This window comes from Globicephala melas, chromosome 19 (genome assembly GCF_963455315.2).
Source record: "Globicephala melas chromosome 19, mGloMel1.2, whole genome shotgun sequence".
Classification (NCBI taxonomy): domain Eukaryota; kingdom Metazoa; phylum Chordata; class Mammalia; order Artiodactyla; family Delphinidae; genus Globicephala; species Globicephala melas.
This window is the reverse complement of record NC_083332.1, coordinates 35,194,533-35,218,953: the sequence shown is the minus strand read 5'-3', so window position 1 is coordinate 35,218,953 and position 24,421 is coordinate 35,194,533. Positions and strand designations below refer to the sequence as shown.

At 41.9% G+C, this 24,421-nt stretch overlaps 1 protein-coding gene across 6 annotated transcripts in view; it reads left to right on the top strand.

The window, feature by feature from the left end:
* PSME3IP1 (proteasome activator subunit 3 interacting protein 1) overlaps positions 1-19,439 on the top strand; it is a 41,465-nt gene extending 22,026 nt beyond the window's left edge. For all 6 annotated transcript variants that reach the window (XM_070044390.1, XM_060289852.2, XM_060289851.2 and 3 more), the window contains 2 exons: positions 1,934-1,998; positions 19,069-19,439. In XM_070044390.1, the coding sequence (XP_069900491.1) occupies positions 1,934-1,998; positions 19,069-19,286 (283 nt within the window). In that variant the 3' untranslated portion in view covers positions 19,287-19,439. The remainder of the gene's footprint in view (positions 1-1,933; positions 1,999-19,068) is intronic.
* The last annotated feature ends 4,982 nt before the right edge of the window (positions 19,440-24,421 follow it).

Here is a 24,421-nt window from a genome sequence, read left to right as displayed (position 1 = left end):
AAACATATTGAGGTAACTTAACCATATTTCACTGGTTCTAAGATGAACCTGTTTCTCCCTCACATTTTAATACCTTATAATCAGTGGTGTCTTAGAGTCTATGAAATATAATCTTTATCTTTTGTTATCAATTTCTCCCTTAATTGCATTATGGTTTACATGTGCTAATTCTTTTGAAATTGCTTTAGACTAGGTTTGTGATCTATTCCTGAGATTAATTTTTGTGAATGTTCCAAGTTGAGGAAAATCTGTGTTTTGTAATTGTTCTGGGTTCTATGTAGGTACAACAAAACAAACTAATTGATTGTATTGTTCAAATCATCCGTTTCTTTACATATTGTCTGCTTGTTCTATCAGTACTTGAGGGGAGTTTTTGAAATCTCCCACTATAGTAATGATTTCTTGATCTTTTTTCAGTCTGTTGAACATAGTATATTTTTAAGCTCTTTTAGAAGCATAGATGTTCAGGATTGTTCTTTCTTCATAGTGAATTAAACTTTGTTTCCTTATAAACTAACTTCCTTTATCCCTTATAATACTTTTGGTTTTAAAGTCTATTTCCTTAATATTAATATAGATACCCCAGTCTTCTTTGGGTTAGTGTTTGCCGTGGTTAACTCTTTTTCCATTCCTTTACTTTCAGTCTTTCTGGGTCTTAAGTTGTTTGTTTTGCTTCTAAATTTTTAGGTGTGTCTCATGAATAGCTGATTTAAAATTTAGTCTGTTAAACTCTCTTTATAGGTAGGCTTGGATTTATTAGGATTTTTTATACAATTTCTGCTTTTTTTTTAAATTAATTAATTAATTTTTGGGCCATGCCACATGGCTTACGGGATCTTAGTTCCCCAACCAAGGATTGAACCTGGGCCGTGGCAGTGAAAGCCTAGAATCCTAACCATTAGGTCACCAGGGGACTCCCCAGGTTCTACTATCTTAATGTTATTTGTCTTTTTACTTAAAAATTTTTTTCCATGTATTCTTTTTATAAAAATTGATTACCATTTTAAAATCTTTTATTCATTTTCTTTTCTTTCTACTTGTTTGGATTTTTGTATTCTATTTCTATTCGTTTGGTGGCTTACCTTGCAATTTATCAAGAATACTTAGTAAAACCTAAAGTAAATAGCTATCTTACTTCCCTGCAAAATTATCCATGGACCTTAGAACTTTTAGCTACAGTCACGTTCTTCCTTCCTTACATGCTGTCCAGGACTTTAGCATGGTCATGTTTAACACCACAAATTAGATGCTGTTTTTTTATATAGACTGTTTGTTTAGATTTGTATTTACAAGTTTCATTGTTCACCATCCCTTCCTTCTGGGATTAAGGCCTTCCTCCTGGGACCATTTCCTTCCTCTTTGGAGTGCTTTCTTTGTTCTTTTTTTTTTGACTGTCCTAAATTTTTTATTTAGTAAGAATTTACAAACATTACTTAATATTAGTGGTAACAGTGGAGCTGGAGAGCATTGCGTCTTCTAGCTGCATGGCGAGAGAAGTACATTCTCTAGATATTCTTTTAGTGAAGGTCTTTTGGGTGACTTTCAGAATCTCTAGCCTGTCACTAAAGATATTTCCTTCAATCTTTAATAACTTAACTAAATTTTTGTCATATATAAATATGTCCAGGTATTCTTGAAGTCCATGTGTGGTTCTAACCAAGATGAATGATGACAACAAAGAATCTGATGTTTTGGTGATGCTTGAAGCTGTAATGCTTTACCCCTTGAATTGGTCAGAGGTTTAAATTATATTTATAACAATAATATAGCTGGAAGGAGATTAAGAACCTGAAATGAAGACTTTTCATTTCAGATCATCTCAGCTCCTTGAGGCTGCCTAAGACCCATATAAATAGTTATTGGAGCTCCTGATTCCCAAAGTTTGATCCCCAAGATTGGACCTAGCTCAAATCACCATATTTTTTTGTTACAGCTCAGAGAGTGGCAACAGTGTGAAAAGACTGAAATCGGACTCTGACCCAGATGACAAGAATCAAGGTGGGTGGCAGCTTTCATTTCGTTCTTCACTCATCATATACGTGAACCATGGTAAAAGGCTGGAATGCATTGTATCTGTGGAGGAATGCATGCATCTCTAAGCAAACCTACCTAAACTTACCAAACCGTTTTAGGCTGTGCAGGATTTAAACCTAGCAATATGTCAGCTGCCCTGCAAAGTAATATGTTAGAAACCAGTGGAACTGATAAGTGACAATTGTGTTGTCCCAGGAGCGCTTACAAAGCCAAAGCCCTGGTCATATCACCTCTACTCACAAAGTTTTTCTCTGTCTCCCTTAAATGTCAAGTTTCTTCATTTCACCTGGCTGGCTACCAGTGAGAGGTAGAATGCCTGGCTCCTGCTGTTGGTTGGATTGGATTGAACCGAGAGGCTACTAAATACAGTTTCCAGGAGTACACTTTCTTTGGTGGTTCCTTTTATGTGATCAAATCTGCTACTGTATTAAGTGGCACAAAGTTATAAGTGAAAGTGAGTGTTACTCAGGACTGAATCAAGGATAAGAAATTCAAGAGTGTTTTCAGTTCTTCTACTCCTGACTCCCTGTGGAATTGAGACTCTGAGCTGAACTCAAAGGGTCATCGATAAAACAGGGCTTACATTTATTTCTGTGTCACACACAAAAATGGATATTTTAAAATATATTTTTTCTTTCAAAAAAATGATTATTTAAAAAAGTATATCCACTGAACTCCAGTAATGGTGAGCTGTTGCTGATATCTTTTTCTCTAGAATTTACTTTTGAAAAAGATATTAAGCGAAGAGCCTCCCTTCTACCTGTATGTCCTCTTCCATCCAATTCTCCTTCCCAGTGGGAAATAGTATTATACATTTTTAATGTATATATGTATATATCCAGAGCTATTCTATGTATGTATAAGCAATTACACATATTCTCTTTTTTTAAAGTGTTTTATTATAGATAACTTAAAACATATTCAAATATTGAGATGAAAGTATAATGAACCCCATCATGTACCTTCAACAGTTTTTTAAAAATTAATTTATTTATTTTTGGCTGTGTTGGATCTTTGTTGCTATGCATGGGCTTTCTCTAGTTGCGGTGAGCGGGGGCTACTCTTCGTTGCAGTGCACGGGCTTCTCGTTGCGGTGGCTTCTCTTGCTGTGGAGCATGGGCTCTAGGCACACAGGCTTCAGTAACTGTGGCACACAGGCTCAGTTGTTGTGGTTCACGGGCTTAGTTGCTCCATGGCATGTGGGATCTTCCCAAACCAGGGCTCGAACCCTTGTCCCCTGCATTGGCAGATGGATTCTTAACCACTGCGCCACCAGGGGAGTCCCAACAATTTTAAACACATGTTCAATCTTCTTTTTTTTAAAGAAAGTTTTATTTATTATTATTATTATTTTTTGGCTGCGCTGCACAGCTTGTGGGTTCTTAGTTCCCCAACCAGGGATTGAACCCAGGCCATGGCAGTGAAAGTGCTGAGTCCTAACCACTGGACCGCCAGGGAATTCCCCGTCCAATCCTATTTCATTTAAATCTCCCAACTGTAGTATTTTGAGGCAAATCTCAGACATCAGATTATTTCATCTATAATTCTTCTGTATGTATCCCTAAAAAAATAAGGATTCTTTGTTTTTTTTAACATAATTGCACTACTATTATCACACCTGAAATAATTATAATAATTACTAAATGTTATCAAGTATCAGATTAGTATTCATTTTCCTCAGTTTTCCCATACATTTTTTTTCTTTTCATTTTTTTTTACATTTTGATTTTTGTTTTTAAGATTCAAATGCAACACTGTGATCGCTTAATTGTTTTTTTAAATTGTATTGAAGTATAGTTGATTTATAATATTGTGTTAATTTCTTCTGTACAGCAAAGTGACTCAGTTATACATATATATTTATCATATTCTTTTCCATTATGGTTGGTCACAGGATATTGAATATAGTTCCCTGTACTATATAATAGGACCTTGTTGTTTATCCATGCTACATATTAATAGTTTGCCTCTGCTAATCCCAAACTCCCAATCCGTCCCTCCCCTATCCCGCCTTACCCTTGGCAACCACAAATCTGTTCTCTATATCTGAGTCTGTTGTTGTTTCATAGTTATGCTGATGTGTGCCATATCTTAGATTCCACATATAAGTAATATCATGTGGTGTTTGTCTTTCCCTTTCTGACTTACTTCACTTAGTACAATAATCTCTGGGTTCACCCATGTTGCTGCAAATGGCTTTATTTCATCTTTTTTTATGGCCAAGTAATATTCCATTGCGTGTGTGTGCGCGCGAGCACACACGCGCCACCATACTGTTTCCCATAGTGGCTGTACCAGTTTACATTCCCACCAACAGTGTAGGAAGGTTCCCTCTTCTCCACACCCTCTCCACCATTTGTTATTTGTAGACTTTTTTTTTTTTTTTTTTTTTTTTTTTTGCAGTACGCGGGCCCCTCCCTGCTGTGGCCTCTCCCGTTGTGGAGCACAGGCTCTGGACGCGTAGGCTCAGCGGCCATGGCTCACGGGCCCAGCTGCTCCGTGGCATGTGAGATCTTCCTGGACCGGGGCATGATCTCGTGTCCCCTGCATCAGCAGGCAGACTCTCAACCACTGTGCCACCAGAGAAGCCCTGTTATTTGTAGACTTTTTAATGATGGCTACTCTGACCAGTGTGAGGTGGTAACTAATTGTAGGTTTGATTTGTATTTCTCTAATAATTAGTGCTGTTGAGCATCTTTTCATGTCTGTATGTCTTCTTTGGAGAAATGTCTGTTTAAGTCTTCTGCCCATTTTTGGATTGGGTTGTTTTGTTGTTTGGTTGTGTGAGCTGTTTGTATATTTTGGTAATTAAGCCCTTGTCCGTCACATCATTTGCAAATATTTTCTCCCAGTCCATAGGTTGTCTTTTCGTTTTATTTATGGTTTCCTTTGCTGTGCAAAAGCTTATAAGTTTGATTAGGTCCCATTTTTTAATTTTTGCTTTTATTTCTATTGCCTTGGGAGACTGACCTAAGAAAACATTGGTACGATTTATGTCAGAGAGTGTTTTGCCTGTGTTTTCTTCTAAGAGCTTTATGGTGTCTTGTCTTATATTTAATTCTTTAAGCCATTTTGAGTTTATTTTTGTGTATGGTGTGAGGGTGTGTTCTAACTTCGTTGGCTCTAGGCATGCGGGCTTCAGTAGTTGTGATGCACAGGCTCAGTAGTTGTGGCGTGTGGGTTTAGTTGCTCTGCAGCATGTGGGATCTTCCCGGACCACGGCTCGAACCTGTGTCCCCTGCATTGGCAGGCGGATTCTCAACCACTGCACCACCAGCGAAGTCCCACATACTGATTTGAGTATGTTGAACCATCCCTGTGACCCTGGGATGAATCCAACTTGGTTGTGGTGTATGACCTTTTTTATGTGTTTTTGGATTTGGTTTGCTAATATTTTGTTGAGAATTTTTGTGTCTGTATTCATCAAAGATATTCGCCTGGGGGCTTCCCTGGTGGTGCAGTGGTTGAGAATCTGCCTGCTAATGCAGGGGACACGGGTTCGAGCCCTGGTCTGGGAGGATCCCACATGCTGCGGAGCAACTAAGCCCGTGAGCCACAGCTACTCAGCCTGCGCATCTGGAGCCTGTGCTCCGCAAGAGGAGAGGCCGCGATAGTGAGAGGCCCGCGCACTGCGATGAAGAGTGGCCCCCACTTCCCACAACTGGAGAAAGCCCTCGCACAGAAATGAAGACCCAACACAGCCCCAAATAAATTAATAAATAAAAATTTTTAAAAAATAAGAGAGAACATTTCCCAAAAAAAAGATATTCGCCTGTAATTTTCTTTTTTTGTAGTGTCTTTGTCTGGTTTTGGTATCCAGGTGACGGTGGCTTCATAGAATGTCACCTCATTGGGAGTGTTCCTTCCTCTTCAGTTTTTTGGGAGAGTTTGAGAATGATTGCTATAAGTTCTTTGTATGTTTGGTAGAATTTCCCAGTGCAGCCATCTGGTCCTGGACTTTTGTTTGTAGGGATTTTTTCTTTATTGCAGATTTTATTTCATTTCTAGTGACTGGTCTGCTCAAGTTATCTGTTTCTTCTTGATTCAGTTTTGGTGGCCTGTATGTTTGTAGGAAAGTTGAACATTTCTTCAAGGTTGTCAAATTTGTTGGCATATAATTGTTCACAGTATTCTCTTATGGTTTGTTGCACTTCTGTGATATCTGTTGTGATTTCTCTGCTTTCACTTCTTATTTTGTTTAGTTGGGTCTTCTCTCTTTTCTTCTTGTGGAGTGTGACCAGAGGTTTGTCAATTTTGTTTACCCGTTCAAAGAACCAGCTCTTGGTTTTATTGATTTTTTTCTATTGTTTTTTTAAGTTCTATTTTATTTATTTCCTCTCTGATCTTTCTTATCTCCTTCCTTCTGCTGACTTTAGGTTTTGTTTGTTCTTCTTTTTTTTCTAATTCTTTTAGGTGGTGGACTATGGTGTTTATTTGAGATTTTTCTTGTTTCCTAAAGAAGGCCCCTATATTGCTATGAACTTCCTTCTGAGAACTGCTTTTGCTGCATCCCATGGATTTTGTATGGTTGTGTTTTCATTGTCATTTGCCTCAAGGTATTGTTAAATTTCTTCTTTGCTTTCATTGTCATTTGCCTCAAGGTATTGTTAAATTTCTTCTTTGCTTTCATTGTTGATCCATTGGTTTTTTTAGTAGCATGTTGTTTAGTCTCCACGTAATTGTTTTTTTGTTTTGTTTTGTTTTTGTTTCTTTTTCAGTGGTTGATTTTTGGTTTCATGCTATTGTGGTCAGAAAAGATGCTTGAAATAATTTCTGTACTCTTAAATTTGTTTAGGCTTGTTTTGTGCCCAAGTCAACCCTAGAGAATGTTCCATGTGCACTTCAAAAGAATGTGTGTTCTGCTTTTTTGGGATGTAATGTCCTGAATATATCAATTAAGTCTAACTGTTCTATCATTTAGGATCTCTGTTGTTTTATTGATTTTTTTTGTCTTGAAGATCTGTCCATTGATATGAGTGGGGTGTTAAAGTCTCCTACTATTGTTGTATTCCTGTCAGTTTCTCCCTTTATGTCTGTTAGTATATGTATTTTGGTGCTCCTATGTTGGGTACATATATTTTGAAAAGTATAATATCCTCTCCTTTTATTGATCCTTTTATCATTATGTAGTGTCCTTCTTTATCTTTGTCTTAAAGTCTATTTTGTCTGAGTATTGTGACCCCCGCTATCTCGTCATTTCTGTTTGCACAAAAGATGTTTTTCCATGCCCTCACTTTTAATCTGTGTGTGTCCTTTGCCCTGAAGTGTGTCCCTTGTAAGCAGCATATTGTAGGCTCTTGGTTTTTTTATCCAATCTGCCACTCTGTGCCTTTTTAAAAAATTTTTTAAAATTTAATTTATATTTTTATACAGCAGGTTCTTATTAGTCATCAGTTTCATACACATCAGTATATACATGTCAGTCCCAATCACCCAATTCATCACACCACCATTCTGACCCCCCTGCGGCTTTCCCCCCTTGGTGTCCATACGTTTGTTCTCTACATCTGTGTCACAACTTCTGCCCTGCAAACCGGTTCATCTGTACCATTTTTCTAGGTTCCACATACATGCGTTAATATACGATATTTGTTTTTCTCTTTCTGACTTACTTCACTGTGTATGACAGTCTCCAGGTCCATCCACGTCTCAACAAATGATCCAATTTCGTTCCTTTTTATGGCTGAGTAATATTCCATTGTATATATGTGCCACATCTTCTTTATCCATTTGTCTGTCGATGGGCATTTAGGTTGCTTCCATGACCTGGCTATTGTAAATAGTGCTGCAATGAACATTGGGGTGCATGTGTCTTTTTGAATTATAGTTTTCTCTGGGTATATGCCCAGTAGTGGGATTGCTGGATCATATGGTAATTCTATTTTTAGTTTTTTAAGGAACCTCCATACTGTTCTCCATAGTGGCTGTATCAATTTACATTCCCACCAACAGTGCAAGAGGGTTCCTTTTTCTCCACACCCTCTCCAGCATTTGTTGTTTGTAGATTTTCTGATGATATCCATTCTACCCATGCTTTTGCTGCATCCCATAGGTTTTGGATCGTCGTGTTTTCATTGTCATTTGTCTCTAGGTATTTTTTGATTTCCTCTTTGATTTCTACAGTGATCTCTTGGTTATTTAGTAACGTATTGTGTAGCCTCCATGTGTTTGTGTTTTTTACGGTTTTTTCCCTGTAATTCATTTCTAATCTCATAGCGTTGTGGTCAGAAAAGATGGTTGATATGATTTCAATTTTCTTAAATTTACTGAGGCTTGATTTGTGACCCAAGATGTGATCTATCCTGGAGAATGTTCTGTGTGCACTTGAGAAGAAAGTGTAATCTGCTGTTTTTGGATGGAATGTTCTATAAATATCAATTAAACCTATCTGGTCTATTGTGTCATTTAAAACTTCTGTTTCCTTATTTTCATTTTGAATGATCTGTCCATTGGTATAAGTAAGGTGTTAAAAGTCCCCCACCGTTATTGTGTTACTGTTGATTTCCTCTTTTACAGCAGTTGCCTTATATATTGAGGTGCTCCTGTGTTGGGTGCATATATATTTATAATTGTTATATCTTCTTTTTGGATTGATCCCTTGATCATTACGCAGTGTCCTTCCTTGTCTCTTGTAACATTCTTTATTTTAAAGTCTATTTTATCCGACGAGTATTGCTACTCCAGCTTTCTTTTGATTTCCATTTGCATGGAATATCTTTTTCCATCCCCTCACTTTCAGTCTGTATGTGTCCCTAAGTCTGAAGTAGGTCTCTTGTAGACAGCATATATATGGGTCTTGTTTTTGTATCCATTCAGCAAATCTGTCTTTTGGTGGGAGCATTTAATCCTTTCACGTTTAAGGTAATTATTGATATGTATGTTCCTATGACCATTTTCTTAATTGTTTTGGTTTGTGTGTGTGTGTGGTATGCGGGCCTTTCACTGTTGTGGCCTCTCCCACTGCAGAGCACAGGCTCCAGACACGCAGGCCCAGTGGCCATGGCTCATGGGCCCAGCCGCTCCGTGGCACATGGGATCCTCCCGGACAGGGGCACGAACCTGTGTCCCCTGCATCGGCAGGCAGACTCTCAACCACCGCGCCACCAGGGAAGCGCCTTGGGTTAGTTTTATAGGTCCTTTTCTTCTCTTGTGTTTCCCACTTACAGAAGTTCCTTTAGCATTTGTTGTAGAGCTGGTTTGGTGGTGCTGAATTCTCTTAACTTTTGCTTGTCTGTAAAGCTTTTGATTTCTCCATCGAATCTGAATGAGATCCTTGCTGGCTAGAGTAATCTTGGTTGTAGGTTCTTTCCTTTCATCACTTTAAGTATATCATGCCACTCCCTTCTGGCTTGTAGAGTTTCTGTTGTGAAATCACCTGTTAACGTTTTGGGAGTTCCCTTGTATGTTATTTGTCGTTTTTCCCTAGCTGTTTTCAATAATTTTTCTTTGTCTTTAATTTTTGCCAATTTGATTACTGTGTGTCTCGGCATGTTTGTCCTTGGATTTATTCTGTATGGGACTCGCTGCACTTCCTGGACTTGGGTGGCTATTTCCTTTCCCGTGTTAGGGAAGTTTTCGACTATAATCTCTTCAGATATTTTCTCAGGTCCTTTCTCTCTCTCTTCTCCTTCTGGGACCCCTGTAATGCGAATGTTGTTACGTTTAATGTTGTCCCAGAGGTCTCTTGGCTGTCTTCATTTCTTTTCATTCTTTTTTCTTTATTCTGTTCCGCAGCAGTGAGTTCCACCATTCTGTCTTCCAGGTCACTTATCCGTTCTTCTGCCTCAGTTATTCTGCTATTGATTCCTTCTAGTGTAGTTTTCATTTCAGTTATTGTATTGTTCATCTCTGTTTGTTTGTTCTTTAATTCTTCTAGGTGTTTGTTAAACATTTCTTGCATCTTCTTGATCTTTGCCTCCATTGTTTTTCCGAGGTCCTGGATCATCTTCACTATCATTATTCTGAATTCTTTTTCTGGAAGGTTGCCTATCTCCACTTCATTTAGTTGTTTTCCTGGGGTTTTATCTTGTTCCTTCATCTGGTACATAGCCCTCTGCCTTTTCATCTTGTCTATCTTTCTGTGAATGTGGTTTTTGTTCCACAGGCTGCAGGATTGTAGTTCTTCTTGTTTCTGCTGTCTGCCCTCTGGTGGATGAGGCTATCTGAGAGGCTTGTGCAGGTTTCCTGATGGGAGGGACTGGTGGTGGGTAGAGCTGACTGTTGCTCTGGTGGGCAGAGCTCAGTAAAACTTTAATCTGCTTGACTGCTGATGGGTGGGGCTGGGTTCCCTCCCTGTTGGTTGTTTGGCCTGAGGCAACCCAGCACTGGAGCCTACCTGGGCTCTTTGGTGGGGATAATGGCCGACTCTGGGAGGGCTCACGCCAAGGAGTACTTCCCAGAACTTCTGCTGCCAGTATTCTTGTCCCCGTGGTGAGCCACAGCCACCCCCCGCCTCTGCAGGAGACCCTCCAACACTAGCAGGTGGGTCTGGTTCATTCTCCCCTGGGTTCACTGCTCCTTCCCCTACTACTTTGTGTGTGCCCTCGAAGAGTGGAGTCTCTGTTTCCCCCAGTCGTGTCCAAGTCCTGCAATCAAATCCCACTGGCCTTCAAAGTCTGATTCTCTAGGAATTCCTTCTCCCGTTGCTGGCCCCCCAGGTTGGGAAGTCTGACGTGGGGCTCAGAACCTTCACTCCAGTGGGTGGACTTCTGTGGTATAAGTGTTCTCCAGTCTGTGAGTCACCCACCTAGCAGTTATGGGATTTGATTTTACTGTGATTGCGCCCCTCCTCCCATCTCATTGTGGCTTCTCCTTTGTCTTTGGATATGGGGTATCTTTTTTGGTGAGTTCCAGTGTCTTCCTGTCGATGATTGTCCAGCAGTTAGTTGTGATTCTGGTGTTCTCACAAGAGAGAGTGAGCGCATGTCCTTCTATTCTGCCATCTTGGTTCAGGCTCCCTTATTTATTTTCAGTTTGGATGATCACTGTGTCTTTTGATTGGAGAATTTAGTCCATTGACATTTAAGATAATTAATGATAGATATGTATTCATTGCCATTTTAAACCTTGTCTTCCTGTTGATTTTAAAATTCTTCTTTGTCTCTTTTTGTTTTTCCTTTTGTGGTTTGGTGATTTTCTTTCGTATTATGCTTCTGTTCTTTTTGGTTTTTGTGAATCTATTGTATGTTTTTGATTTGTGGTTGCCCTGTTTTTCAAGTATGTTAACCCCTTCGTATGTCTACTTGCTTTAGACCGGTAGATAGGCCCAAACACAATCTAGAAAAAAAAAAAAATCTACATTTTCTTACTCTCCTCCCCCACATATTATGATTTTAATGTCCCCTTTTGCATCTTCATGTTCATCCTTTTGCTGTTCATTGTGGTTATCATCACTTTCACAGAAATTTTTTGTTTTTTTTTTTTAATCTGTGTACTGTCTTATTTATGTGATTTACTTTCCAATTGTGATTTTCTCTTTCCTATAGATTCTTACTACTTTCTATTTAGAGAAGACCTTTCAATATTTCCTTTAGGATAATGTCAGTATTGCTGTATTCTTTTAGTTTTTACTTGTCTGGGAAATTCTTTGTCTCTCCCTCTGTTCTAAATGATAATCTTTCTGGGTAGAGTATCCTAGGTTGCAGATTTTTCCCTTTCAGGGCTTTGAATATATCTTGCCATTCCCTTCTGGCCTGCAATGTTTCTGTAGAGAAATCAGCTGGTACCCTTATGGGTGTTCCCTTGTGATTCTTTGTTTTTCTCTTGCTGCCTTTAGAATCATCTCTTTAACTTTTGCCATTTTTATTACAATACATCTTGGTGTAGGTCTGTTTGGGTTTACCTTGTTCAGGATCCTCTATGCTTTCTGTATCTGGATATCTGTTTCCTTCTTCAGGTTTGGGAAGTTTTCAGCTGTAATTTCTTCATTTTCAATCCCCTTTTCTGTTTCTTCTTCTTATGGGATCCCTATTATGCATAGATTGACATGCTTTATATTATCCCATAGGTCTCTTATATTGCTTTCATTTTTTTTCATTTGGGTTTTTGTCTGCTGTTCTAATTAGGTGATTTCCGTTATTCTATCTTCTAGATCACTTATTCGTTCTTCTGCATTATTCATTCTACTATTCATAGCCTTTCAGCTTTCATCTCTTCAAATGAATTCTCTGATTTTTCTTGGCTTCTCCTTATAGTTTCTAGTTCCTTTTTACAGTAATCTACATTTCTATTGATAGCCTTTCTTAATTCCTTCAGTATTTTCATTATCTTCTTTTTGAACTTGGTGTGTATTAGACTGAAGATGTCTGTTTAATTGTTTATTCTTTCATGGGAATTCTCTTGATCTTTTAATTGGGAGTGGTTCCCCTGCTTCTTCATTTTACTTATATTTCTCTTGCTCTATGAGTTTAGGAGAAACAGTTATCTACTGTGGTCTTAGAGGGCTATTTTTAAGTGGGAACATCCCCGTATAGCCTCTGTGGGTTTAATATTTTTTGGTGTGAGGGCTGCTTTTAGTATGGATGCTTGCCACCTCTTTTCTCAGTGTATGCAGGCCATTATCCCCTTGCTAGGAGGTGTGACTGATGCTGTGGTAATTAGAGCCTGCACTGGCTATTGAGCGGGCCTCCTCTTTGCTCTGTGGTTGTCACTGCCCTGTCCAGGGTAGGGCCTGCTCCCTAGTTGTTGGAGTAGAAGCCCCCAGCTCCATTTCTGAGCTGTGTTTCTGATCTGTGGTGTGAGGTAGGCGGGATTGGAGTGCTTCCACTGGGAGAGGAGCCACTGAGTATTCCTCCGCTGGAGCCGTTCACCTGTGAGTGTGCTCTGTTTTGTCACCTTTCATCCGTTGTGTGGGCTCACAGAGTACACTGTTGTTGGCACTGCCCTAGGCCCCACCTCAGTTGTGGGTATGCCGGCAGTTGGCCCTGGTGCCTCTCAGACTTTGTTTTCACAAGACCACTAGTGCAGATCCACTGAAGTCGTGTCCCAGGACTGCAGTAGTTGCACGCCTTGACCTGCTGTGGGAGCTATGGAGGCAGCTCAGACCCCTGTGTGTACGCGCCCTCAAAGCCCATAGCTGCTAAGGCCAGACCTGTCCCAGCCACAGGAGCACCAGCTGTCCGTTCAGATGTTCCGCAGGCACTGAATTCACAAAGCCGGCAGTGTAGGTGTAAATCTGCGGTTTGCACGGCCGTGGGGAGAGATTTCAGCTCTGCTTCCTAAGTTGCACGACCCCTGGGGCTCAGCTGTAATTTCAGCCCCACCTCTGCGTGTGGGCAACCCACTGGCATCTGTTCCCAAGACCACTGAGGCAGCGGCCGGAGCTTGCAAGCCTGCTCTGGTGGGAGGGGGCCGGAGCAGCTTTAATGCCTGAGCTGGCCTGGGGTGGGGCCCCGCATGGAGCCCAAGGAAGCAGCAGACGGCAGGTGGGGAAAGAGGCTGCAATGTTGGCCCCACCCCTTCCTTTTGCATGCCACATAACAATCGCGCTTCGCTTCTCTGGCAGCCCAGGGTTCTGCCACCAACACTCCTGGTTGCAACACCCCACACTCCAGCCCCTTCAGGCTGTCTCCACACAGCCAACAGCAGTCTTCTCCCCAGGTCTGTCCTCTAAACCCCGTGTTCCAGCACCCATCCCCTGCCCATACCAGTGGACATGCCTTTCAGGCTGGGGTGTGCAGAGTGGTGACACAGACTGTGTAGGTCTCTCTCTGTCCTGCCTGCCACTAACTAGTTGTTGCGCTCTCCTTCTGAGCCTCTGAAGCTTCTTTTTTGTCCCAGCTGATCTCCCCACCCGTGAGGGGACTTCCCAGGGTGTGGGAACCTCTACTTTCCTTCAGCTCCCTCCCAGGGGTGCCAGACCCGTCGTACTCTCTCTCTCTCTCTTTTTTTTTCCTTTTGTCCTACCTGGTTACATGGAGATCTTTTTTGTCCTTTCAGGTGTTTGAGGTCTTCTGCTAGTGTTCAGTAGGTGATCTATGAGAATTGTTCCATTTGTAGATGTATTCTTGATATATTTGCAGGAAGAGCTTGAGTTCTACATCCTGCTACTCCACCATTTTTATTCCAATCCGACAATTGGTTTTTTTTAAAAGTAGTATCCAAGGAAGGATTAGACATTGTATTTGGCTTATATGGCTTAAAAAAAAAGATTGAGATATAATCCACATACCATAAAATTCACCCTTTTAAAGGATGCAGTTCAGTGGTTTTTAATATGTTCAGAAGAATGTGTATTTATCACCACTATCTAATTCCAGAACATTTTCATCACTGCAAAAAGAAGCTCCGTGACCATTAGCAGTTACTCCCCATTCTTCCCCATTCTTCCCTCTCCACAGCCACTAGCAACCACCAGTCAACTTCTGTCTCTATGGATTTGCCTTTTCTGGACATTTTTTATAAATGAAATCATGCAATATAGGGCCTTTTGTGTCTGACTTCTTTTCACGTAACATAATGTTTTCATAGTTCATGTTGTGGCATGTATCAGTGCTTTTTACAGCTGAATAATATCCCATTTTATGGTATGCTACCTTTTTGTCCACTCATCAGTTGATGAACATTTGGGTTGTTTCCACATTTGGGCTGTTACAAACCATGCTGCTGTGAACATTCATGTCCAAGTTTTTGTGTTAAAAACTGTTTTTAGTTCTCTTGGGTATATACCTAAGAGTGGAATTGCTGGGTCATACAGTAAATCTATGTTTAACTTTTTGAGGAACAGCCACACTGTTTTCCACTGTAGCTGCACCATTTTTATATTCTACCAGCAGTATATGAGGGTTTCAGTTTCTTTACATCCTTATCAACAGTTGTTACTGTGTTTTTTATATCCATCCATTGGGTGTGAAGTGATACTTTATTGTGGTTCTGATTGGGGTTTCCCTAATGACTAATGATGTTGGCATTGTGTACTTAATGGCCATTTTTTTTATCTTCTTTAGAGAAATATCTACTCATATCCTGAGCCTATTTTAAAATTGGATTATTTGTCTTTTTAGTTTTGAGTTGTAAGTGTTCTTTATATGTTCTGGATGCTAGACACTTGTCAGATGATTTATAAATATTGTCTCTCTGTGGGTTGTACTTTCACTTTCTTGATAGTGTTCTTTGGAGCACAAAAGTTTTACATTTTGATGACATCAATTTATTTTTTCTTTGGTTGCTTGTACTTTAAATGTCATATCTAAGAAACAGTTGCCTAATTCATGGTCATGAAGATTTACGCTTACATTTTTTTCAAAGAGTTTTATAGTTTTAACTCTTACATTTTGATCTTTGACCCATTTTGTGTTAATTTTTTGACTCAATAATTTGTTGAAAGGACTGTATTTTCTCCCACTGAATTGTCATGACACTTTGTTGAAAATCAGTTGAACAGCATGTTTGGACCCAGGCCCTGGGCAGTGAGAGCATGGAGTCCTAACCACGGGACTGCCAGGGAATTCCCTACCACACAGTTTTGATCATTCTAGCTTTGTAGTAAGTTTTGAAACCAGGAAGTATCAGTCCTCCAAGTTTGTTCTTTTTCAATATTGTTTTGCTATTTGAGGTCCCTTGCATTTCCATATGAATTTTGGGATGAACTTGTCAATTCAGGCAGCTGGGATTTTGATAGGGATTGCTTGAATCTGTAGATCAGTTTGGGAATATTGCCATTTTATGGCATCTTAACAGTAGGCTAATCTGCCTTTTCAGTCTCATCTAACCTATGGGTTCTTCCTCTTTCTTAATTTATTTTTTGTTTCATGTATATTTTACTTGTGAAGAAACTGGGCCTCTGCCCTGTGGAGTTTCCTGCACTCTAGATTTTGCTAATTGCATCCCCATGGGATTCCTTTATATCCTGTGTTTCCTATAAAATGGTAATTAGGTCTAGAGCTTGGTCAATTCACATTGATTTTTTGGCAAGATTTACTTAATATGTTGTTTTGCATTTCCTATCATCATTTTTTTTTTTTTTTTTTTTTTTTTTTGCGGTACACGGGCCTCTCACTATTGTGGCCTCTCCCGTTGCGGAGCACAGGCTCCAGACACACAGGCTCAGCGGCCATGGCTCATGGGCCTAGCTGCTCTGCGGCATGTGGGATCTTCCCGGACCCGGGCATGAACCCGTGTCCCCTGCATCGGCAGGTGGACTCTCAACCGCTGCGCCACCATGGAAGCCCCATCATCATTATTTTAATTAACATACTCTTCTGTTCATTGCTTACTTACCTTGGGAATCATAGCATACCTGTGCATAAAGAGCTTCTTCATTCCTTTTTAAGGCTGTGTAGTAATCCATTGTATGGTTGTACCATAGTATATTTATTTTGTTTTTTATTGATGAACATTTAGATTGTTTCCATTCTTTCTCTATTATGATGTTTCATTAAATAACCCTGTACATGGATCATTGTTCACATTTGTAATATGTCAGGTTAAATACTTAGAAGGAGAATTATTGAGTCAGATATACATTTGTAACTTAGAAAAATATTGCCAAATTTGCCTCCTACACTGGAAGGCAAAGTCTTAACCACTGGACTGCCAGGGAAGTCCCAGTTAACTGCTTTTGGAATGAAATTTGTTTGAGTTGCAATCTCTTTTCTTTCTTGAAACTTCCTAGATAATTGGGAGATTTGGTCCTTTTGCTTAAACTCTGCTAATGCTCCTGTTGTCCAGATTCCTTGGGTTACATTTCTGTGGCTGGCTTCCATCCTTCCCTTAGGCCGGCTCTAGTCCTCCAGAGGTACTCAGAACTTGATCTTTCTTTTCTAAGATAGACCCTAAAATTCAATTCACCCTTGAAGTACTTAATAAAAGGACACATTTCACTGAGTAACTTCACATAAATAACTTTTCCGAGTAACTGATTCATACCCTTATGATATCGGTTTTTTTTGTTTTTTTTTTTAAACAACCCGATTTTTCTCACAGAATACTGAAAGTATCCTTGTATGTGTGAAAATAGTAATACAATGAATGTTCAGGTAAATGAATGGTTTTTAATTTGATGTTATGTCCCAAATTTTCACATTTCCCCCACCCCCACTCCCACCCCTAAAATTTAGCCATTTGCAGTGAAACTCTGTTATGCATTTTCCTGCATTCTCACACATTGTGAATGTTGGCCTGCTCTGTGCCAGGCCATCTGCTCTATGCCCAGGGGATGGGATAGAGAAGAAGGAGCCCTTGTCCTCCAGAGACTTACAGTCTGAGGAGAATATGGATAAGGAGAAGATAGCCATTAGGACTGTCAGTCTTCTACAGCCTTCCTGGCTATAATACAGGGATTACAGAGGTAAGAGGGGCTGGTCCTTCTGAATTGAATGTCCTAGGATACTCTTTGAATTGTGGCATTTGGCTTTCTTAACAGTTGTCTAAATAGGTAGTTATATGTACCTAATAGTAAATTGAAAAGGGACACAAGAGTGTGGAATAAAAAGTTAAGTTTTCCCTGGTCCTCAGCCACTCAGTTGCTCTCCCCAGAGCAGCCACTGTTACCAGTTTTTAATGTATTTTTTCATACATTATCATGCATATTTAATGTCCCCCCCCAGATTATAACTTGTACTCACCCTTGCCTTTTTCATTTAACACATGGTATCTTAGAGATCATTCAATACCATTACACACAGAGATGCTTTATTCTTCTTAATGGCTGAATACTAGTCCATTACACTGGTCCTCTATTAATGAACCTTTTGGTTTCTACTGTCAACAGTGCTGCATGAACATCATTTAAGTGTGAAGGACTTAGCCGAATTATCCTACATTCCCTCAGCAACATATATAGATGCCTACTCCTCCTTATATTGTTTATTCTTCTATGTTTAAAAGTCATTTGTTTCTTTTTCTGTGAACTATTCGTGTCTTCTGTCTACTTTTCTGTTCAGTTGTTGGTTTGTTATTGGTTTTGGAAGAACTCTTTACATCGTAAAGAAATTAGCTTTTGTGATACTTATTGTAAATATTTGCCTGTTTTCTTGTAGCCTTGTTACCTCTTGTAGCCTCTGCAATCATTGTGAGCTCTCACTTTCCTACATCTCCATGTTTTCACATTACTTATCTATAGCAGCTTCCTTCCCTTATTAGTACTTCCTGTATAAGCAAATGAACTACGTATACTGGCTGTTGGAGATCTCTCTTTGCTTCTCAGTGATATTTTTTGCTTACTCCTGATTTCATGTACTTGGAACCATGTATCCTTTTCACATTTACATGAAGTGTTAGGGGTTTGTTAAGGCAAAACCCTAGAAGGTAATATGCTTGTCAGCCTGATACAGTGTTTGAACTCCAACCCTTACTCTGCGGTGAGCTCTGGGATCATTTTAATACATTATCTTTTGATTCAAATTTAGTTTAATGTTTTCTACTCTAAGTGGCCTTTAACCTTAGCTGGGTTTTGGACCTCCCTCATCAGCAAAATGGGGGATATCTATATACCAGGTTGTTGTAGTGATTAAATGAGGCTGGAAACAGGGAAGAAAAAGGGGTGGAGGAGAGTTCTTAACTTTTCCTCTAACCTTCAAGTCCTGTGTTTTCTAGGTTGAGGCTTTCTGCATGGAGGTGCTGCTGTGACTCTGGGTTTTCTGGGGCAAAAAGAGCCCCAGCTACTTGGTGATATTCTGCATGGTCTTAAAATGTTCTCTGCTGTGGCTTCAGTTTTCTCAGTTGTAAACGAGGAACATTAATATGAGGATGGCAGGGCTTCCCTGATGGCACAGTGGTTGAGAGTCCGCCTGCCCATGCAGGGGACACGGGTTCGTGCCCCGGTCTGGGAAGATCCCACGTGCCCCGGAGCGGCTGGGCCCGTGAGCCATGGCCGCTAAGCCTGCGTGTCCGGAGCCTGTGCTCCACAACGGGAGAGGCCACAGCAGTGAGAGGCCCGCGTACCACAAAAAAAAAAAAAAAAAATGAGAATGGCGATAGTGTTGACTACATAGGGTTGTTTTGAGGCTTCCAACATAAAGCCCTCTACACATGGAAAGCACACCATCACCTTTGGAAAAGGGTGATGAAGTAACAGTCCTGCCTCCTTTTTTGCAGAAGCCCCTTCCTGCGTGTCTCTTGGAAGCACATCTCTGAGTGGTCCCTCCATCCACTGCCCCTCCGCTGCCGTCTGTATCGGCATCCTCCCAGGTTTGGGTGCCTACTCTGGGAGCAGCGACTCTGAGTCCAGCTCAGACAGCGAAGGCACCATCAACGCCACTGGCAAGATCGTCTCCTCCATCTTCCGAACCAACACCTTCCTCGAGGCCCCCTAGTTCCTCTGTTCTTACCGCAGGGAGCTCCTCCCCAAGAATAGACTGGACAGTTTATTCTGCCTACAGGCATTACCTCCCACAGAAAAGTCCTTTGCCTGCTCCCTGTGCACACCGTGACATTTTTAACCTCATCTAAAAATGTGCCAGAATCCACTTGTGGCCCGACTTGTGTTTGTTTTCTCTTTCTACTCCAGTATGGATGCCCAAACCTGTCCCACAGCCTCTGTCCTCACTGTTGTAGTAGGGCAGAGGTCAGGGCCCAGCAGAAATTCCACTAAGAATGCCCTGGGAAGATAGGTACCAAGCGGCTTGCAAAGGGTTTGGGTTCTGTTGCTTTCTTGTTTTTTGTTTCTTTTTTTTTTTCTTTCCCAATGCCACAAAGAAGCAAGGACAGTTATTGAACAGGTATCATTTAAAACATTCTATTCTAGACGAAGGCGCCGTTTGACTATACTGTGTTGTGGAGTGTGCAGGGGGGAGAGAAGGTCCCAGGTGATGGAATGGCGCACTGCCCTGGAACTAACCTATTCTTGATGTTGTGTGACTAAGTAAAGGTTCTAAACTACATCTGCAGGGGGTGTCACTTAACACTCATGGTTCATTGTGAAGTTTTCCCTTACCCTTGGCTATTCCATCTCCCTCCACCTAATCCCATTTAAGACTCTAAACCTTAGAGAAACAAACATAGGCCTTATTTTGTTGTAGCCAGAGATCAGAAGTGCTGGTAGGTGTGTGGATGAGGTGACTTATTTCTGGCAGCTCCTGGAATTCTAATATGGCAAGCCAGGGGGACCCACCTGCATATTCTGGCTCTAACCTGTTGAGGCCCCTCTCTGTTGGCTACATTTCTAGTTGTGGCCTCTAACTATGGAAGCTGTTTCTAGACTAAAGGTGCTACGCTTGTCCTTTCCTCTGCTTTGACCTGCTGCCCTTCCTGCTCTTCCCTTCCCATACAGAGCAGCCAAGACCCAGACATGCTGCTCCACCTCCATCCCCTAAAGGGAGGCAGGGAAGGGCAGGGGGAGACAAGGTGTGGAGGCCCTGAGGACAGAGGTAGGCCATGAGCTTTTAACAACAACAAAAAGCTGTAGGCTCCCCTGCTTCAGAAGAGTGAGCCTGTACGGTTCTTTCCTCCGCTGGGTTCCTACGTCAATTGTTTCTACTTCCTTGGGTGTGAGACGGAGAGACACACACAGAATGTGTTGACACTGTGATGCTGGCAGGCAGAGAAGCTACTCAGTTTTAACGTGGGCACAGAGGCCCCTGGATCTCCTCCAAACCCACTCCTTTTCCCTCCCAAAGCAGTGACACTCTGGTGCCCGCTGGCAGATGGTGACTTCCCTTCACCCATAACCGATGACTTGTGAATTCTTTTTCCTTTTCAGAGCTACTCTGTGCTAATTGTTCCTGGCTGTCAGTACAGGCACATCAGCTCCATCCTTACAAACAAGACGTTGAGGTAAAACTGTGTAGGCACCTTCTGCTCCTCTGCTTCGTTGTTCTGCAATTGTGCTGTTGCTATTACAGCCCGTACCCAGAGCAACGTCAGATCATTTCAGGAGGCAGACCGAGGAACCAAAGTCACCATCTTTATGTGGTTTGACTTTTGGGTTTCTTTTGGCCGCACCATACAGCATGCGGGATCTTAGTTCCCTGACCCCAGGGATCGAACTCATGCCCCCTGCAGTGGGAGCACAGAGTCTTAACAACTGGGCCGCCAGGGAAGTCGCTGGTTTGACTTTTAAGAGGCCATTACTATACCTCATTGCCTCTGTCGATGTTGGGGGAAGTTGACAAAGGGTTGCAGGGATTAAAAACCTATATTAATTTGAAAGCTAATAAACCTGTCAGAGAATAAGATCTTGCTTTTCTTATACGGGATCTTGTGCTCCCACCTCCGTCCCCATCTACTGTAACAGCTAGATTGTGTCAAGGAGGTTGAGACTCATCAGACTGAGATTTCTGCTCTTGGTATCTCAGAAAAAGTTGAGAATCACCAGTGATCATTTCATCTTTCACCGTACCTGTTAGCAGAGAGCCCTAGAGCTGAGGCACAGGTTCTGTAGAAACCATGAACAGCAAAGCAGGTCTCCCAGTGGAGGAAGTCTGGTCTCCCAGTAGAAGAAGTCACCTTGGAAAACATCTAGTGTAGACTGTGTGTTTCAAACCCAAAGAAGAATAGGAAAACCTGGGATGGAAGGAAACACTGCTTTAAATCACAAGATGCAGCTCTCCTGCCTTAATAGATAATTGGGATTTTATAACTAGGTAATAAGGGATAAAAACAAGGTTTGGGGTGGTTTCTTAAAACCTGCTTGCGTTGTCCTGAGTGGTAGTCTTCTTACAACTTTGAACCGTGTGAGGGAGAAAGCTTGTCTCTGAGGAATCCTATTGCCAGCTCTATCTGGATTATCTAGCTTGTGTCATACCACGGCCTCTCTCTCAAGCACTTCCTGCTAGCATCTACCTTTGGCCCTGTCACCCACCTGGGTGGGGAGGAAGGGAGCATGAAATCCACAGCATCTGTTTTTCCATCTATAAAAAGCAGGGAGGGCAATGTGACTGGACCCACAGAGCTGGCTGGTGACCTGTTTATGTCTGCCTTCCCTGGGCCCAGACCCAGCAGGAGAGAAAGCTGGCTTCTCAAACACAGAGTTGGGAAGGCATTCTAGACTTTTTCAGGAGCATTCTAGACTGAAAGCCCCTAACTAGGAGTGGTTTAGGCTAGTCTCTTGGGTCCTCATTTCTTTCTATCTCGTGGGTTCTTCCCTTCTGGCTACCCCTCAGGAATCTCAACTCGGTTCCCCCTTCTGTGGCTACACCACAGTGGCTATGAGCTTGGAGCCAGACATTTACTAGCTGGATCACTTGGGCAAAGTCCTTAACCTCTCCAGGCCTCTGTTTCCTCCTCAGTAGATAGGAATCAGGACACCAACTTCCTAGTGAGGGTGAAAGAGGATCTGTAAGAGCTACTTGATGTGGTATCTGATGCTCAGAAAATGGTAACCATTCTCATTAGTACTGTTACCCTCAGCCTCCCCCATTTCTGGGTAGATCGTCTAGAGCTTCTGTGGTGTTTATGGCAGGTTTATCCATCCTACTGGCATTTCTCAGTTGCAGGTAGAACACTGACATGATGATGGGTTGGATCTGGTCATCAGAGCTCCAACCACCAGCTTCTGCTGTGTGCTTCCCTCTTAGCTAAATGTTAATTGCTCAGGCACACCCAGTTCCTTGGCTCGGGTGTCCTAACCGTGGGTATGTAGCTCAGCTGTCGTCTTAAGCCCCTCCAGAAAAACAAAAAGGAGAGAGAGCTCAGCGGCAGTGCACCATCACTTGGACTTGGATCTTTCTTGATTTCTTGGCGTGCCCAGCCCACTTACACGTAACAGTATGGAATGCAAGTTCTGCTTGGTGGGAGGCTAGATCTTGGCAACACTTTCATAGTGTTGAACACAAGAAGCCAGTTGCCCATTTATGCCTTAGTGATGCTGGCAAGGGCTGATATTTTGCTCCCTTACCTGCTGGAGCAATGGTTTAGGGAAAGAAGGAGCGTCATAGCACTAATAGGCAGAAGGTGGCCCAGCATCAGTTTCACAGAGCCGTGGGCAGCACAACCCAGAGACAACCTCCACTGTGAGCTTTAGCCATCAGCTGGGCATCTACCTCACTGTTTCAGACATGGTCATGCACATCATTATCCCTTATGTCGGTTTGTTTATCGGTGAGCATTTACTGAGGGCCCACTATGGACGAGCCAGGCACTGTTTGAGATGTTTGCAGACTGTAGTGTCTTTCATCCTGAAAAAAAGTCCTGTGAAACAGCCCTTCTCTACATTTTATAGAGGAAACCGAAATTCACAGTGATTCACTGACTTGCCCAAGGTCACACAGGTAAGTATCAGAACCATAATTTTAATTTGAGCCTTTATTTCTAAGTCGGGTTTTCTGTGGTTTCAATGAAACTTTAAAACAAATGCCGGTGCCCACGCCTCAGTGGAGGTGATTCACGGGTAAAGGAGCCTTTTAGTCAGATTTCCAAGTTCACTTTTCATCCTACTGTCCATGTGCAAGAACCAAATAGCAGCACCAAGGCTTGGTTTGTTTTTATTGAAATACAGTTGACATATAACGTTAGTTTCAGGTGTACAATGTAATTATTAAATAATTGTATATATTGTGAAATGATCCATCACCACACATAGTTACCAAAACATATTTTTCTTATGAAAATTTTTGAGATCTACTCAGCAACTTTCAAATATACAATCTGCTATTATTAACTATAGTCACCATGCTGCACATTACATCCCCAGGATTTAACTTATCTTGGTTTGTTTTTTAAGTGGTGGTTTGCCTGGTCAGGAGTTCAGGACATTCCTTTCCCTGGTGAACTCAAACCAGCTGGGAGTAGAAGGCTTGTTTGACTGATCCACCCAACCTCAGGCAGAGAAGGGGGAAGAAAGATGGCTGGGTCTGCTCCCTCATGCAGCTGTGAAGTGGGGGCTGCCGGCACCACACTGAGGTAGGTGGTCCATAGGAGTTGGAGCATTTATGATGGGCCCTGATGCAAGGCAGGGAGTCTACCTTAACCCGGCCCAGTAGATGTCAGTCTCCATAGCTTCACCAATCTGGTAAATTATTCCCATGGGGGGGTGTAAGGGAGAGGTCTGCATCAGGTGTTGCCCCAATACACCCATCCCCTGAGGGGCTAAGGAGGGGATGTGGGGCTGGGAGGAGAAGGCTGTTCCACTATAGAGGCCTCTGGTCGATCAGAACTTGACAGATTCCCCCAGGCTGAGTTGGATACAAACTTCCCTGGATCTGACATCCAGCTAGACACTTCAGCTACGAAACGGGAGGGTAAAGGAAGCAGTCACGTGTTATTTCAACCATCACGCAGTCTTGCAGCTATCCTGAGCAAGGGCTGGGTGTGAACCAGAGGAGGCAGACGCGCTGGTCCTGGGTTTCTACCCACAGTGCCGAGCTGGCCTCTGGGCTTCTGTGCTGTGATTTCCCAAAGGTCCCTGAGGAAATCACGGCTCCCTGCAGTCCTGCAGCCCTCTCAGGAGAAGTGAAGGTGTCCCTCGAGGATATTTCAGCTGGCTTTTGGTGGCCACGGAATCAGAAGAGGA